This window comes from Homarus americanus, unplaced genomic scaffold (genome assembly GCF_018991925.1).
Source record: "Homarus americanus isolate GMGI-L3 unplaced genomic scaffold, GMGI_Hamer_2.0 scaffold58787, whole genome shotgun sequence".
In the NCBI taxonomy this organism is placed as follows: Eukaryota; Metazoa; Arthropoda; class Malacostraca; order Decapoda; family Nephropidae; genus Homarus; species Homarus americanus.
This window is the reverse complement of record NW_024744739.1, coordinates 48,589-66,231: the sequence shown is the minus strand read 5'-3', so window position 1 is coordinate 66,231 and position 17,643 is coordinate 48,589. Positions and strand designations below refer to the sequence as shown.

Below are 17,643 nucleotides of genomic sequence, written 5' to 3'. Positions count from 1 at the left end.
GCTACTACCATAAACTAAGAGTTGCACTACACGCCATCTGTACAACCATAGATTTAAGAGTTGCCATACACTACTACCATAGGACTAAGAGATTCTATAACACACAATACTATAGATTCAAAAGTTGCCATAACACAGACTTTAAAACCCACAAGAATCTAAGAGCTACCATGATACTGAACTCAAAATCTACCAAGGACTCAAATGATAAGGCTGGGACTACAGGATGGTCACTACTGTACCATGATAAGAGATGGCGGTACAGAGCCTTAAAGAAAGTGACCCACTACCCTCAACATGCAGAGGAAATCCCGTCAAAGGATTTATTTGCGTCATGTAAACATTTAGAAGTGTTTATATTTGACGCTTTGATGGATTTTTGTTCCTCATGTTATATTTTCTATCGTGGGCATCGTTTACCTCCGTCATTCAACTGTTCATTTCCTTCCTTGTCTCTCTTTCCCTTCCTGCTCCTCTGCCTTCTGTCTCCCTACCCTTCCTGTCTCTTTCCCTCCCCTGTCTCTTTTCCCCTTCCCCGTTTCCCTCACTCCCTTCCTATCTCCTACCCCTCCCCATCTCCTACCCTCCCTATCTCCCACCCCTTCCCCATCTCCCCACCCTCCCCTATCTCCTACCCCTCCCTCATCTCCTACCCTCCTATCCCCACTCCTTCTATCTCCCACCCTCCCTATCTCCTCCCCCTTCCTCCCTATGACTAGCCCTCTCACCTGTGTGTCTCAGGGTGTATCAGGCCAACACCGGTACTGTTCTCCCCTAAAGTAATCCACTCCTGTACTCCTCCTCCCTCTTCCTACCTACCGTCTCACTCACCCTCCTTCTAATCCTTTCACCTTCCCTCACCTGTACAACACCTGACAACACCAAATTAACTTCATCTTGTCCCTGTGTTCATGATTATCTATCTTATCAGGAGACTTGACCATTAATCTCCCTATGTTCCTCAGATTCTCACCGTGACCCCAGACTAGCATTCGTGACCCCAGACTAGCTTTCGTGACCCCAGACTAGAACCCATGACCCCAGACTAGCTTTTGTGACCCCAGACTAGCACCCATGACCCCCAGTTTAGCATCCCCTCCCCGCCGCCAGCCGAGGTCTCAACACGAGGTCTTCCTGAATGACACTTCTAGTACCTTCTCCTCATCCTCCCTACCTGACGAACTTCCGCCTCTATCCTTCCCCTTTATTCTCTTCTCCTCCTTCTTCATCTTCTTCTTCCTGGTCTCTTCTCTCCCCATCTGTGTCTGTAAGCCTGACATATTTTCTCGGACTTAGGAAACTCATCGTTCAGGGAAATATATGTATGTTTCCCTTCATCTAATCCACACAACATAGCCTGTCGATATCCCAAGATCAGAGTTTTCCAAGAGAAGGTCGGGATGGGGTAGGCCTATTACTCTCTCCTCTTAAATTTTGTCTCCCCCCCCCCTGCCTCCTCCTCCTCCCTCTCCTTCCTCCCTACTCCTGGATTATACAGCCAATAAACTATATAAGAGGTAAATAACAAACGTTTACATCAGTGTTGAAACAAATGGTGAGTATCTTATGGCCGCAGTAGACCTATCAGTAAATTAGTGAACACCTTTAAACTATAAACACACACACACACACACACACACACACACACACACTATCAAAACATTATACGCATCATAGCCTTCTTCTTCATCATCTTCACTATTAACATGGGGTGGTGTAGCATTATCTTCTATCCCGTATAGTTTTCTGTAAAGTTTGCTTCGCTTCTCACCCCCAACCACCCTGTGACCTGATTTGACCTGACCATATCTAATTTCTGTAGCCTGTTAACTAAACGCCTGGGCATATACTTTCACTTCCATATGTGAATGATTCTTTGGTTGCTTCCTTCACCTGTCTTCTCATAGTCATAGTTCCCTCCTCTACAGTCCTCCGCCCTAGTAGTTACCCCCCCCCCTTCCCCTCCTCTTCCAACCCACCTTTTCCATTAACCTACCTTTCCCACACCCTACCACTCTCACATGCACCCTATACCACCTCTCCCACCACATCCCCAACACTCCCCACCTCTCTCTCACACCCCGACCTCTCCCCACACCCTCATCTCTCCCTTACTGCCTAATTCATTCATTTGCCTCCATCAAAAGTTGTGTTCTCTCCCACCACTCCTCCCCCCCCCAACGGTTCTCTCCCTGTATTATCATGCCGTCTCAGTTTATCCTCAGCTCCAACAGTACTCATGATAAAGTCGCTCCACCACAACTATCCGGGCGACCCCCACCTAAGCTACAGCCTATGTGTGCTTTCCAGTGGACTCTTGAACAAGTGTAGGTCATTAGAAAAGTGAAGTCATAAATAAAGTGCTTGTGAAGTAGTCTTTTTTTTTCTTTAAGATATATAAATGACTTGAAAGATTCCATGCATAAAATAAATGAAAAATTAGTGTTGTGATTTTCCCACATCATGAATCCTACAGTAGACTTGTAGCCTTGAGAAAAATATGATAAGAATTGATAATAATTCAACAATTTTATTATTATATCAGTAGAATTTATCAGCCTCCTTCAGTCACATCTCTCACTTAGCACTCACCTTCCTTCCCCATCACCTAGACACACCTTCCACACCACACCTTAAAATCCCACCTGTAAACTATTAAGAAAAATCCCCTCCCCACCCCATACCCTCATCCATCACCCCCACCCACTACTAAATCCTTCCCTTAATTCCTAAAAAAAGAAAAAAAAAGAGGAACAATGAGTGGAAAAAAATCCCACCATTCCCCCAGGCAAACTGAACGCTGATTTCCTTACCTCAGTTGGCATATGAACCGGACAGTTGAACTCCAGGAAGGGCAGATTAATGATGGCGTGAGACTTGCGGTCCTTGGTGATGCAGATGTGGTCGTTCTCGAAGACCAGATTCTCGCGGTTGTTGGGGTTACTCAGCCACTTACGTAGCCACAGGAGGTCACAGCTGCACTCTAGTGGGTTGTCTGTAGGATGAGGAACACCACCCCACGACGGAGGCGGGGGTGGAGAGGGTGCACGTGAGGGTGTTGATACCAATGACGAAGAGTGAGATATGTATGTATATGAGAGAGAGAGAGAGAGAGAGAGAGAGAGAGAGAGAGAATGTATTCGCCAGGGCGGGCTCGCAGGCTGAAGACAATTGAACAGCTTGACATAGTGTGAAAGTATTACTAGGATGAAGCAAGAGAAAGTATTAGGAGGGGAGGTGAAAGTACTGGGGTGGGTGAAATTATTGATGAAAACTATGGGGAAAGTTTTTTTTTTATTTCAGGTAAGAGTACATATGAAGGTGTTGTGAAGAGTGAAAGTACAAGTCTTAAGGTGAAACAACAGAGTGAAATTTCTGCTAGCACGAGAAAGCACAAATGAAAATGCTAGAAGTGCAGAAGAGAAAGTATTATAGGGATAAGAAAGTAGCGGAGAAAAGGGTACCACAAGGAGGAAAAAGCAGAAGAGAAAGTACCAGAGGAGAAAATAAATGAGAAAGTACCATAAAGAGGAGAAAGCAAAAGAGAAAGTACCATCAACACAATTTACCCCATCAATAATTACTGCATTATGTTTGACTCAAACGATCCCTCAAGATGGTGGAGAAAGAGGGCAGCGGGGAGAAGCAAGGGGTGAGGAGAGAGGCGAGAGGTAGAGGAGATAGGCGAGAGGTAGAGGAGATAGGCGAGAGGTAAAGGAGAGAGGCGAGAGGTAGAGGAGAGAGGCGAGAGGTAGAGGAGAGAGGCGAGAGGTAGAGGAGAGAGGCGAGAGGTAGAGGAGAGAGGCGAGAGGTAAAGGAGAAAGGCGAGAGGTAGAGGAGAGAGGAGAGAGGCGAGAGGAGAGAGGCGAGAGGTGGGGAGGAAGACTCACTGGAGATGTCGATCATGGTGAGGGTGTCCAGGATGGGCTGCACGGTGTCCTCGGTCAGGTGCGTCATCTCGTTGTGGGAGAGCTTCAGCCACTCCAGCGAGTGAAGGTCCATGAACGACAACGCTGGTATGGTCTTGATGCTGTGGAGGCAACGGTGAGCAGGTTACAAGGGTGGCAGGTTAGGGGAAAGGGAGGTTATAGGGGTAGACTGGGGGGTTTACTGTAGCTGAAGTATGGTAAGGGTTTGTATTGACTGTAAAGACGCTCTTTTGATCCATATCTCCTCTTCTGTCCCTCAAACCCTCCTTCCTTCCCTACCTCCCTCCTTCACTTTCTCTCTCCCTCCTTATACTACCGAGAGCTTCACCAGAGCATAATAATTCTTCAGTTATATTACAATGTCTCTGAAGACCTTTTGTCCGTCTGTCTGTTAGGTGTAAACACAGCGACCACTATGCCTTGGCTTCAGGGTGCTTCTTGTTGTTATTACACTCAGAAGGAGCGCTCTCGCCTCTCCTACACAGAATCATCTCCACCCCGCGTCTTGCACCTCACTAATGATGGCTGAGACATCTGCTTTCCTCGCGTTAGTTTGTGTCATCTGTTTGACCGCTGACCGACCTCTGATTGTTATCATCACCATCTACTAACTTGATATCATCGCCCTCTACTGATATCATCTAATGCCACTACTGGTAAATGTCCGGCCAAGGCATAATGGTCCAAGTAACCCCCCACTGACGTCCCCCCACAGTAGACAATACTCTTGCTCACTAAAATAACATCCTTTAATTGTCCTCATAAAGTAAAAAGAAACCTTAACTTTCTTCAAAAAGTAGAATCTAAATAATCCTGCTGAAGAACAAGTAATCCTCAAATCTCTTAAAACATAAAGAAGCCTTAACACCCCCCTAGACGGACCTCCTTAGCCTTCACTTCCTGCCAGAGACGTTGGGTCCACACTCACTTGTTCTTGTCGAGAAGGATGTACTTGATAGTGTCGCCATAGCCCTTAAATGCGTCCTCCTGCACGTGGGTGATCCTGTTGGAGTCGAGGTCAAGCTGGCGGAGGTTGTGGAGTGGGCGAAGGGCGTGGGAGGGGATGTGGTCGAGGCGGTTGTGACCCAACTCCAGCCATTCCAGGTTGACTGAGAACATCACCATAATGTTAGCGTCAAATCTCTCTATCCTTTTCCCTCTTTCATTCCTAATGTTCGACAGCCCAATGCTGATGAAAAATCGATTAAAACTGTATATTGAACCACACATCGTTAGGCCACGCCCGCCTTTCCTCGCCCGAGTGATAATGTTTTTCGTGTCAGTGATTTTTTGTGTGTGTGTGTTGATTACCGTAGCCATCGTCTAATTCCTGGCCACTTTTGTTACTTATTTTTCACGTATCACTTTCATTCTCGTTCTACAGTTGTACAGTAAGTAAAAAAAAACAATTGAAACTTTGTAAAATGTCATATTATTTTGTATGTTTGCCCAGTTAACGTTGAAGCGAACGAAACTATCCCGATACAATGAAGATTTTTCACCGAGTCGCCATCATAGAAAACGGAACCAAGCTGCGGGTATTTTACAAGGAATGAACCTCAATAAGGAGAACAAAAATGACATGTTGAATATAAAGACAAAGTGTTTATAATTACTAATGACTCACAATACACGGCTAACGATCCTAAGTCTCCGGTAAAATGAAATTAAGACAAAACTTACATGATTACTGAGAATAAATGGGACGTCTCGCAAATGACATAAGTATTAAGCTAAGCGACTTTTAAATGACTTGGCAAAGGTCAGATGGGGTGTGGTTGTGGGGAGTGATTTGGGGAGAAGACCTTGACGACCAGGGGGGAGGGGGGGGGTGATTGTGGGGGGTAGGGGAGGGGGTAAGCTGGAGGTGATTTAGAGGCGCTTGGGAAGGAAAACCTGAAAGACATTATTTAAGAGGTGACACGCTAGGTGGAACCACAGGACACAGGGGTCAGGTCTAACGCCAGGGTTCCTATACTGTGGAGGTGTGAGAATGCGCCTAACTTACTGTACTCACATAATCGACGACAGAACGAAAGGGAGAATGACGGTGACGCTGCACTAAACCGTGATTACCGTGGTTCTTTTATCTCTAGTTAAGACAAACAGTATTTAGGAGAACTTAGAGAATCAAGGTTCAGCTGTAGACACGAAGGCAACGGACTAGATGCTGTACCTGCACTTACACACAACACAGCCAGACACGTTCTTCTATACCTAAGTCCACCAAGAGAGAAAGTCACGTATAATATCTCTTATATCAAGAGTACATGTGAAGAGACTCGGTCAGTACTCACTCTCGAGTCCAGCGAAGGCGCGGTCGCTGATGTTGACAATGTGGTTGTGCTCGATGTTGAGGGAGTTGAGGACGGTGAGGTCGCTGAAGACGTTCTCCTGGATGGTGGTGATGAGGTTGTGCTCCAGCTTGAGCATGTCCAACTTGTGCAGACCTGTCACACGTATATGGACCATCAGAGATTAATGAATATGGTGAGATGAAGGTCAACTCTATAAATATTTGTACCGTAAAACCTCTCAGATAAAGGAACAACTCTACAGCAGTCTTCGAGGAACAAGGTGGCGTAAAGTGTTTATTTTACAATTACACTTACATCATAATCACTAAACTTTTACTTCGTTTTCAGGTGTTTTCTAGTTCTTGCCCGGAGCGTTTCATGTAATGCATACTGTAATATAACGTGTTGTGACTGTAATGTGTAATGTAATGTGACTATGTAATGTGTAATGTAATGTGTGTATATAATCACCATCCTGAAATATATACTTTACAGGCTCCTGAGTAAACAGACTACAGGCTCACGGAGACTCTGATCAACCCAACTTACTCTTGGTGACACATAAAGAGGCAGTTCATGAGTGGTGACTGTTTGACTCACCACACCAACCCCCTACACCCCGTAAGTGTAGTACAATGGTGACTTATTTTTCATAATATTTTCATGTTGATACACAGCTGAATACATCATGTGTTATCTTCTAGAGGTCTACACAAGTTCAAATACCTTCTAGCAGTATTCTTAAAGTTGTTAATGATGGTTTTTAGAGGTGGAAGTCCTGATCACTCTTCTTATCTAACACACTGAGGGCAGATAAGGTGCTTACCCTGGAAGGCGCCGTCGGGTATGTGGCTGATGCGGTTCTCGTGAAGGTCCAGCACCTCCAGGTTGATCAGGGGGTGGAAGGTGTCAGTTGGGATGTCGGTCAACACGTTCTTGCCGAGGTTGAGTCGCAGCAGCTTCCTGTAGGAGAACCCCAGAGGCACTCGTGTGGGTTTGTTGGTATATGTGAGGTGATGTTATGTTCTCTGGCCCTCCCGTGTGGTACTGGTGAGGGTAGTAGTGGTGGTGGTGAGGGTAGTAGTGGTGGTGGTGAGGGTAGTAGTGATGGTGGTGAGGGTAGTAGTGGTGGTAGTGAGGGTAGTAGTGGTGGTAGTAGTGGTAGTGAGGATGGTAGTAGTGGTCGTAGTGGTGGTAGTGAGGGTAGTAGTGGTGGTGGTGAGGGTAGTAGTGGTGGTGGGTGAGGGTAGTAGTGGTGGTGGTGAGGGTAGTAGTGGTGGTAGTGAGGAAGGTGGTAGTGAGGGTAGTGGTGGTGGTGAGTGTGGTGGTGGTGAGGGTGGTGGCGGTGAAGGTGGTGGTGGTGAGGGTAGTGGTGGTGATGAGGGTGAGGGAAATGGTGGTGATGGTAGTGAGGGTATTGGAAAGTGTTGATGGTGTTATTGGTGGTGAAAATGTTCTCCCTACCGTCTAACTCTCCCTCTCACCCTCTCCCTACTGTTTAACCCTCTCTCTCACCCTCTCCCTACCGTCTAACTCTCCCTTTCATCCTCTCCCTACCAAATACACTCTCCCCTCCCCCTCATCTTCTCTCTACACTTTGAACCCTCCTTCTCACCCTCTCCCTGCATCCTGAACCCTTCCTCTCATCTTCTCCCTCCCCCTTCACCACCCTCCCAGCACCCACCTGCCGATTCCCTTGAAGGCGTTGTCATCGATATGCTGGATCTTGTTCTCGTAGAGTGAGAGTCGTTCGAGCACCGTGAGGCCAGCGAAGGCGCCCTCACTCAGCACCTGGATCTGGTTGTAGTTGAGGTTGAGGAAGGTCAGCATCTTGAGGGAGGAGAGTGCCGCCGTGGGGACCTGGTGAGGAAGAGTGGGGAGTGAGAGAGGGAGGAGTGTGGAAGAGTGGGAAGTGAGAGAGGGAGGAGTGTGGAAGAGTGGGGAGTGAGAGAGGGAGGAGTGTGGAAGAGTGGGAAGTGAGAAAATGAAAAGTGGGGTGTGAGAGGGGGGAAGAGTGGGGATTGAGAGGAAGAGAGTGTGGAATAAGAGGGGGAGAGTGGGGAGTGAGCCGGGGAAGTGTGGGGATTGAGAGGAGGAAGAGTGAGGAGTGAGAAGAAGAATGGAGAGTGAGAGGGGGAAGAGTTGGAAATGAGAGGGGGAAGCATGTGCAGTGAGAAGAAGAGTGGGAAGAGGAGGAGGAGGAAGCATCACCGTCAGGCAGGGAAAAATAGGGAAAAATCCCTCTGGTGTGCAAGGAAGAGCACTAGAGAAACATCAAAACAGGGAAAAAATAGAGAGGGGAAAAAAAGGATTCCATTAGAAGATCAGACTGACGTAGAGGGGCAGGAAAGGGGAAAGTTGACGTGGAGGGGAAAGAAAGGGGAATGGAAGGGAAAGAAAGGGGGTATAGACGTGCAGGGGGACGAAGGAAGGGGAAAGAAAGGGAAAGAACTAGGGGTATAGACGTGAAGGAGAAAGAAGAAAGAAGGGGAAAGAAAGGGAAACGAAGGGAAAGAAAGGGAAAGAAAGGGAGGAACGAAGGCGGAATTGAGTGGTTGAATAGAAATTAGATTATCCTCAGAAGGGGAAAGAGAACGTGAGGGGAAGGTGATGGATGGGAAGAGGGGAAGAGGAATAAATATCAATAGAAGAATGAGAGAGATGGAGTGATAGGTGAAGTGAGAGAAGATAATGGGTGAGGTGAGAGAAGGTAATGGGTGAAGTGAGGGACGGTAATGGGTGAAGTGAGGATTTGCACGGGTGAAGTGAGGGATTGCACGGTATGAGGGAGTTTGGCCGGTGAAGTGAGGATGGTAATGGGTAGCGAGGAAGATAATGGGTGAAGTGGAGGAAGATAATGGGTGAAGTGAGAGTGAAACATTGAAGAGAGTTTGGACTTTGAGGATAGTGGACAGTTGGATGGTCGGTGGGGCGACGAAACACACACACACACACACACACACACACACACACACACACACGCCTTTATTGACTAAAATTGAAACTGTTTGTGAACACTGTGGGGAGCCACAGGTCACCCAGCACAGTCAGCACTCACAGGTCAGCACTCAGCACAGGTCAGCACCCAGCACAGGTCAGCACTCAGCACAGGTCAGCACTCCAGCACAGGTCAGCACTCAGCACAGGTCAGCAAGCACTCCAGAACAAGTCAGCACCCAGTACAGGCCAGCACTCAAACACAGGCCAGCACTCAGCACAGGTCAGCACCTGCAAACAAGCCACACCCAGAACAAGTCAGCACCCAGTACAGGCCAGCACTCAAACACAGGTCAGCACTCAAACACAGGTCAGCACTCAAACACAGGTCAGCACTCAAACACAGGTCAGCACTCAAACACAGGTCAGCACTCAAACACAGGTCAGCACTCAAGCACAGGTCAGCACTCAGCACAGGTCAGCACCAGTGATGTAATACAGACCACTTATTCTGAGACCAAAACTTACCTTCCCAGACCAAAATTCTAAATAGTCGGGGCAGAAACCAAACACAATTTAACCTTTATTTCATGACCGAGTAAAAGCCGAGTGTTTTTTTTAATAGTTTTTCCAGTATAATATTTTTGGGGGTGAAATTTTCCAAACACAAATATTACCAGTATTCTCACAACCCATAACCAGTATTCTCACAACACATCACCAGTATTCTCACAACACATTACCAGTATTCTCCAAACACATCACCAGTATTCTCACAACACATCACCAGTATTCTTACAACACATCACCAGTATTCTCACAACATATCACCAGTATTCTCACAACACATCACCAGTATTCTCACAACACATCACCAGTATTCTCACAACACATCACCAGTATTCTCACAACACATCACCAGTATCTTCACAACACACCAGTATTCCCACAACACACATCACCAGTATTCTCACAACATATCAACAGTATTCACAAATACATCACCAGTATTCTCACAACACATCACCAGTATTCTCACAACACATCACCAGTATTCTCACAACACATCACCAGTATTCTCACAACACATCACCAGTATTCTCACAACACATCACCAGTATTCTCACAACACATCACCAGTATTCTCACAACACATCACCAGTATTCTCACAACACATCACCAGTATTCTCACAACACATCACCAGTATTCTCACAACACATCACCAGTATTCTCACAACATTCCACAACAATATCTCGACTAAATGCGTCACTTTACAACCTCTTAAATCATCCTGGAAGAACTATGTAAGAACCTCCTTTTTAAGCTGCTGGGTCACGAGAGAGTAGAGCCAACGAGACAGTTAACCCGAGGAATACTGTGGGTGGTTAGGGCCATCAAACAAGGCATTTAAGGTGGGCAATTAAGGCAGGTCATTAGGGATAATTCTGTCCCGGTAATGAGTCGTAAATTTTCTGCAAGGTAAACCCTGGGGCACTGTGTGTGTGTGTGTGTGTGTGTGTGTGTGTGTGTGTGTGTGTTTCCATCTCTGTCTTTGATCCCTTGCAGGACAAGTCACACTTTACTCACCATGCAGATATTGTTGTTGGAGAGGTCGAGGCAGGCAAGTTACTCCGAGGGCCGAGTGATGACCGCTTGATGGTGCTTACGTTACTCCTGATGATGTTGAGGTGCCGCACGTCCAGGCCCAGGAACAGGTAGTCGGAGAGCCTCTGCAGGTTACAGCTACGGAACTTCATCCAGTAGATAGTGTTTGTGGTTCTTCTTAAACGTCGAGAGCGTTCTCACGTGTTTCTGGTCGGCGTTGTCGCATACGATGTCCAGGCCTGTGAACGCACTGTGTTACTCACTTGAACCATACGTCTTCAAGATACTCATTGTGGCGGTGCTGGGAGGGGGTTTGGGTGGTAAGGGGATGGGAGGGGTCATGGGCATGCAAAACTAGTTGTGTGCAAGGTGGAGGGTTAGGTGGAGGGACGTGAGTTGAGGGAGGGAGGAGGAGAAGGCAGGTAAAAAATGAGGAGGAAGGGTATAAGGAGGTCGTGAGGTAATGAGGAGGTGGGGATGGGGGAGGTAGAGGGGATGGGAGGTAGGGAGGGGGATGGGGAGGTAGAGAGGGGATGGGGGAGGGGGGGTGGGGGGGTGGGGGGGGTGGGGGGGTGGGGGGGGGGGATGGGAGGGGAGGGGAGGTGGGGGATGGGGAGATAGAGAGGAGATGGGGGTAGAGAGAGGAAGGGGGGAGTGAGAAAGATGGGAAGGGCAGGGGGGAGGGAGGAGGTAGGGAGGGAGGAGGATACTGCTACTAAAGGAGGGATGAGAAGAGTAGGGGGTGGAGGGGAAGGACGAAGAGGTGAGGGAAGACTTGGGGTGAGATACTCCAGAGGGGTGAGGGGTAAGTGAGGGCATCATCTGAGGGTTACAAGTGTGTGTGTGTGGGGGAGACGTGAGGGAAGATCTGATAATGAGAGGGAGAAGGGGGAAGGGAGGGACGGAGGAGGGCAGTGGGAAGGGAGGTGTGGGTGTGTATAGTTGGGTGATGGGAGGTAAGGAGCATAGAGAGACGGAAGGTGGGGAGAATAGAAAGGGAGAGAAAGGAGAAAAGGAGGGAGGGGGGAGGTAGGGAGGGAGGGAAGGGGTGAATGACTGGGTAAGAGAGAGTGGGGGAGACAGAGTTAAAGGAGGGTTGGTGATGGATAGATGGGAGGAGGAGGAGGAGGAGGGGAGGGAGGTCGACGTGGGGAGTGCTTAGAAGCTATCATGCTGGGTGGCAGGTCGACAAGATGCAGGTGGTTTGGTGGCCGGAAGACAAGATGCAGGTGATGGATGACAGGTAGTGGGTGGTGGGTGGCAGGTAGTGGGTGATGGGTGGCAGGTAGTGGGTGTGTAGGTGGTGGGTGGAGGTGGTGGGTGGTGGGTGGTGGGTGGTAAGGTGGTGGATGGCAGGGAGTGGGGGTGGCAGGAATGGGTGGTAAGGTGATGGGTGGTAGGGTGGTGGATGGCAGGAGTGGGTGGCAGGGAATGGGTGGTAAAGTGGTGGGTGGTAGGGTGGTGGGTGTGAGGGTGGCAGGGTGGTGCTGTAGCGCATGCTGGGTCCTACGAGGAACAGGGGCAGGAGGGAACAAAATATCACAACTCAAATTAGTGTGAGGTGGGTTGTGTGGGCTGGGTTAGGTGGGTCGGTTACTGTGAGGTGGGTCAGGGGAAGTGGATAAGGTGGGTCGGTTACTCTGATGTGGGTTAAGTGGATTAGGTGGTTTGGTTACTGTGGAGGTGGGTTGGTTAGTGTGAGGTGAGTCAAGTGATAGGTTAGTCAGGTGGGTTAGGTGGGCCGTGTGGAGTTGGGTGGGCCGTGTGGGGTTAAGTGGGGTTGGTTGGCGGAGATGGGTTAAGTTGAGAGAGAATCAGGTAATCCAGGTGGGTAATGAAGGCCTCAAGTGCCTCAATCACTGTCTTTATAACTAATTACCTCTATAGACAGGTATATTACAGGTATATTTTAATTATCATCAAATTCTCGTGTTTTTATTGGTGGGTATGGAATAAATTGATATTTTTCAGTTATCCTACAATATTTATTTTAATTATATTTTTTATTATGTTTGTATATTAAAACCTCAATACAATGTTATTATATACCTTCTGATTACAGTCATTTGTGATTACAAATGATTAAAATAATGACTCATCAAAATGGATAGTGTCAATTTACTGTTTATTCTAATACCTGTTAACCTGAAGACAAATAATGAGGGCCACGTGACTATTTTATCATCACCAATGTTTATTTATTATCCATTTGTAGGTCTTTAATTAATACACTAATTACTAACAACATTACTTTAAAGTTTAACGTGGGAAACTTTTTTTTTAGAATCATTTTTGAACAAGTGAAGAAATATATAAGGTAAGGTCATGTGTAATTGTTTGTGGTACAGAAAAAAGAGGTGTAGACGAAAATGGGACGTCGACAGAAAATGGGACGTCGACAGAAAATGGGACGTCGACAGAAAATGGGACGCAAACAGAAAATGGGACTTTGACAAAAATGGACGTAACAAAATGGGACGCAAACAGAAATGGACTTGACAAAAAAATGGGACGTCAACAGAAAATGGGACGCCAACAGAAAATGGGACTTTGATAGAAAATGGGGCGTCGACAGAAATGATTATTGGTGAAAAGTTGGGCGGATTTAGCACAAATTTAATAAAATATACCTTTTTTTTTTAGGGAGTTTATATTGAAATCATTAACCAGTGATGCTAACTGATGAACACCACTGAATCACGCAAGGCGAAGGGATTTATTGAGGATATTGACCAATTAACAGTGAGGAACGGCTAGTGAGGATAGTTAGAAGTGAGAAATACTCACCCACCGATCAGGATATTAATGAGGATTAAAGAAAGATATGGACACATTAACACGGCTGGTAGTAAGGACACAGGCTAGGATGGACACATTAACACGGCTGGTAGTAAGGACACAGGCTAGGATATGGACACATTAACACGGTCTGGTGGTAAGGACACAGGCTAGGATATGGACATAACACGGCTGGTAGTAAGGACACAGGCTGGATATGGACACATTAACACGGCTGGTAGTAAGGACACAGGCTAGGATGGACACATTAACACGGCTGGTAGTAAGGACACAGGCTAGAATGGACACATTAACACGGCTGGTGGTGGACATTGGCTGGTGTAGGACACAGGCTAGGATATGGACACATTAACACGGCTGGTAGTAGGACACAGGCTTGGTGGTGGTGGTGAGCACAGTAGGATATGGACACATTAACGGCTGGTAGTAGGACACAGGCTAGTATGGACACATTAACACGGTGGTAGTAAGGAAGGCGCTGGTTAAACTACTCACCAAGCCGTGTAGGATGGACAAGGCTTTTCATTAACTATGCTAGAATAATTACAAAACAAAATCAAAATAGTTTCACACACAAAAAAAAAAAAAAAAAAAAAATAAAAAAAAAAAAAAATTGACCAACCGGATAAAGAATGGATTAAAATAACTGAAGTGGAGGTGGTGGGAGGGGCAGGAGTGTAGCTGGGTGCCGCAAGCTTCAGGTGAGTGAGGGAGGTGGGAGCGTGTGGGGGGTGGGAGGAGGGGGTTATAGTGCACTGGAAACCTAGCCCTTACGTAGTTAAGTTCTATCTATCTCAAGTGATTAAACAAAGCGAGAATCTTTAGCTTATATCTCTGTCAAGGCTGGAGTGAGCATACTGGTGATGGTGAGAGTGTTTCATGGTGGTGGTGGTGTGTGGTAGTGTGTGGTGGTGTGGTGTGTGGGTGTGTGGTGGGTGTGTGGGTGTGGTGTTGGTGGTGTGGGGTTGGTGGATGGTGTGCATGTGTGGTGGTGTGGTTGGTGGGATGGTGTGGTGGGGTTGTGGTAGGTGGTGGGATGGCGGTGTGGCAATATGTGGTTGTGTGATGGTAAGGTGAGAGAGGGTTTCATGGTGTGGTGGTGTGGTAGTGTGTGGGTGGGTGGTGGTGGGGTAGTGTGGTGGGATTGGTGTGGCAGTGTGGTGGTGTGGTTGTGTGGCAGTATGTGGTTGTGTGATGGTAAGGTGAGAGAATTTCATGGTGTGGTGGTGTGGTAGTGTGGGTGGTGGTGTGTGAGGTGGGGTGGGATGGTGGTGTGTGGTGGTGAGGTTGTGTGGTAGTGTGTGGTGGTGTGATATGGTTGTGTGGTTGCCTGGCGGTGTAGTTGGATAAGGTTGTGGCTATGTGGTTGCGTGGCTGAGTGGCAGTGTGGTTGCGTGGCTGAGTGGTAGTGTGGTTGCGTGGTTGTGTGAAGTGATGTCTGAATGAGTTCCTGCACTATGGATGTATGGTAAGACTATGTGGTGATATGCTCTGTTGACCGTCCTCAAACTATCAGTGTGATGACTGTGAGGATAACTGAGGGTTGTACATAGTAAACGTAACTACTTTTCAGTTGTAGTCACAGTGTTGAAATAATAATAACAATATACAGATTAATGGTTAAACACATTACTGAAGGCAGGTCATAGCTCATATACAATCCTAATAATAATAATAATAATAATAATAATAATAATAATAATAATAATAATAATAATAATAATAATAATAATAATAATAATAATAATAACAGTTTGATATGACTGGACTTGCTGCTCTCAATACAAGTCGACCGCAAATGAGAACTTAAATTAGTTAATTATTAGCTTATGCAAGTAAAAGGCAAAATGCTACATGGACATGATCCTTAAGAGCTTCCAGGATTCTAGGGTGGCCCGGTACTGGTGTGTGGGCCATGTGTGAGACAACACCTTAATACTGTGTGTGTGTTGGGACCATAAAATTCATGATATGTCACCTTAAATCCTTAAATTGAGCTAAACATGTACACAAAATCGTGTGTTCCGGAGTGATGATCTCCCTAAACACCTTATTTTTAAGTTTAAGTTCAAGAGTTAAATGTTGACATGGCACTGGTTGTATGGCCTCAAGACACAGTATCAAGGAGATGTTTATACACACGTGGTCCAGACACGTGGACAGGGCCCACTACTACCCTGATATGTCCTCTTAATTCAAGTCATGCTAAACCTATTACGAAAGGAAATTCATAGCATCACCCCACCATTCACGTCAAAGACTAGATGTTATCTCATACCTCAAAAGTATCTGTCTACATTCTGGTTATCAATTATAAGCTTGCAATTAATATTAGGCCATATTATAGTCATTAAACAGGCTATAGCAGTCAACTGTTAACAGCATAGTCGCAATTTTACCAACGGGTTAACTGAGTGAAGCTTTGATCCAAGCAATGGAAGATAACTCAACATAAAATAGTAACAAGAACCTTAAAGTAAGACACTGAGTTGCCAAATGTATCCAGTGTGAGCATTATCATCTTAACAATCATTCTCCACTTACTTCTGCAGAGACAAACCAAAAGCAGCTCGAGCTAACACGAAATACGGTGAGGTAGACGTGACGACTCAAGACACTGCGGTACCTAGCCCAGGCAGCGATGACCTGGGTGTATTGTAGTTATTATTGTAATATTCACAGCAACATCTGAGACACATTTGGGCACTCGTCCCCGCATGTGGAGGTGGGGGCGGGCACCTCTGCTGGGGAGAAATGGGAGGAGGAGGAGGGCGTCTGAGGTGACCTCTGGCCTCGTTACCTCCTCAAGGATCAAGGAGGAGGTAACTTTGGCCCCGGGGAGGTGTGGTGTGTGGTGTGGTGTGCCCCTTGCCCTCTCGCCTAGGAATTTTATTTGTAGGATTTACACTTGGAATAGGATTTTACACTGGGTAGTTTTGTGGTGTCGCGGGCAGTGGTGTAGCCTGCCCCTCAGTGTAACTGTGTACACCTGGATGTTCTCGTGGGTGTTCCTGCTCTCTCTCTCTTTCTGTCTGTCTTTCTTTCTCTCTCTCTCTCTCTCTCTCTCGACGATATAATAAACATCATCTTTCAGTCCTCGACCACCAAGTCTTCCGCCACCACCATCACATTAACTAGTTCCGTGCGTGTCTGGACTCATGACGTCACTCATCATAACACCGCCTTTACTGATTCATATACAAGATCATTTAACAGAAAAATGTCAACACCGCCACGAAACGTTCAACATTAAGGTGACAGGTGGTCGACTTTGATCCTAAACAACTGACAGTGAGTTCACTTACATATCTGTCTCACCTGTGTACATGACCCATTGATAGTCGTTTATGGAGAGCAAGACACGTTGACCTCCTCCATCATCACTACTACAGACACATCTTCCTCCTGGTCGACACTGGGGGACCAATACACCACTTGGTTCCTAACACCGAGGTGGCACCTGTGGAAAACTGACACTCCACGTACAGTCCCCTTCACTAGTGCGTTTACAGGAGCTCGTCAGGTTTTGTGTGTTTGTTTATTTGACAGAAGGAAACACGCACTAGTAAACATACTATGGAATCAAATTAAAGCAATATTAAATTAAATATTTCAATAATGATTTGTGGACTGTTTACATGACGAGCCCCTGTAAACACACTATTGAAGGACTGTACATTATCAACTCCTAAACCTAAACTAACACCAATCTAACGAAACTACGACTTAAACTTTCTTAAAAATTACAAAAACCCAACAAATAAAAACTAACAACAAAACAGTAAATATATGAATTAATAAATAAAAACCTCGCTAAAACGACCCCATGAATATCGAGTTTTCCAGGAGTCCAAATTGTTGCTTCCGGATCATACAACATGGAGCCTAAAGTTCACATTCCCTGGAGTCTCTATCTCTCCCTCCCCCGTCTCCCTTCCCCACACCCTCCTGTGTCTCTAACTCCCCTACCTCCCCCCCCTGTGCCTCTAACCTCCCTACCCTCCCCTGTGCCTCTAACTCTCCCTCCCCGCCGCCCCCCCTGTGTCTCTAACCTCCCCTTCCCCCTCCCCTGT

At 46.6% G+C, this 17,643-nt stretch overlaps 1 protein-coding gene across 1 annotated transcript; it reads right to left on the bottom strand.

The window, feature by feature from the left end:
* Positions 1 to 2,813: 2,813 nt before the first annotated feature.
* Positions 2,814 to 16,898, bottom strand: LOC121878008 (leucine-rich repeats and immunoglobulin-like domains protein 2; the record flags this gene model as incomplete). The annotated part of the gene is given in 10 exon segments (XM_042383966.1): positions 2,814 to 2,995; positions 3,891 to 4,030; positions 4,858 to 5,038; positions 6,227 to 6,379; positions 7,053 to 7,189; positions 7,911 to 8,086; positions 10,754 to 10,794; positions 10,797 to 10,941; positions 10,943 to 11,010; positions 16,889 to 16,898. Coding segments are annotated over 10 exon segments (1,233 nt in total), but the record flags the coding sequence as incomplete, so codon positions are not given.
* Between the last annotated feature and the right edge of the window lie 745 nt (positions 16,899 to 17,643).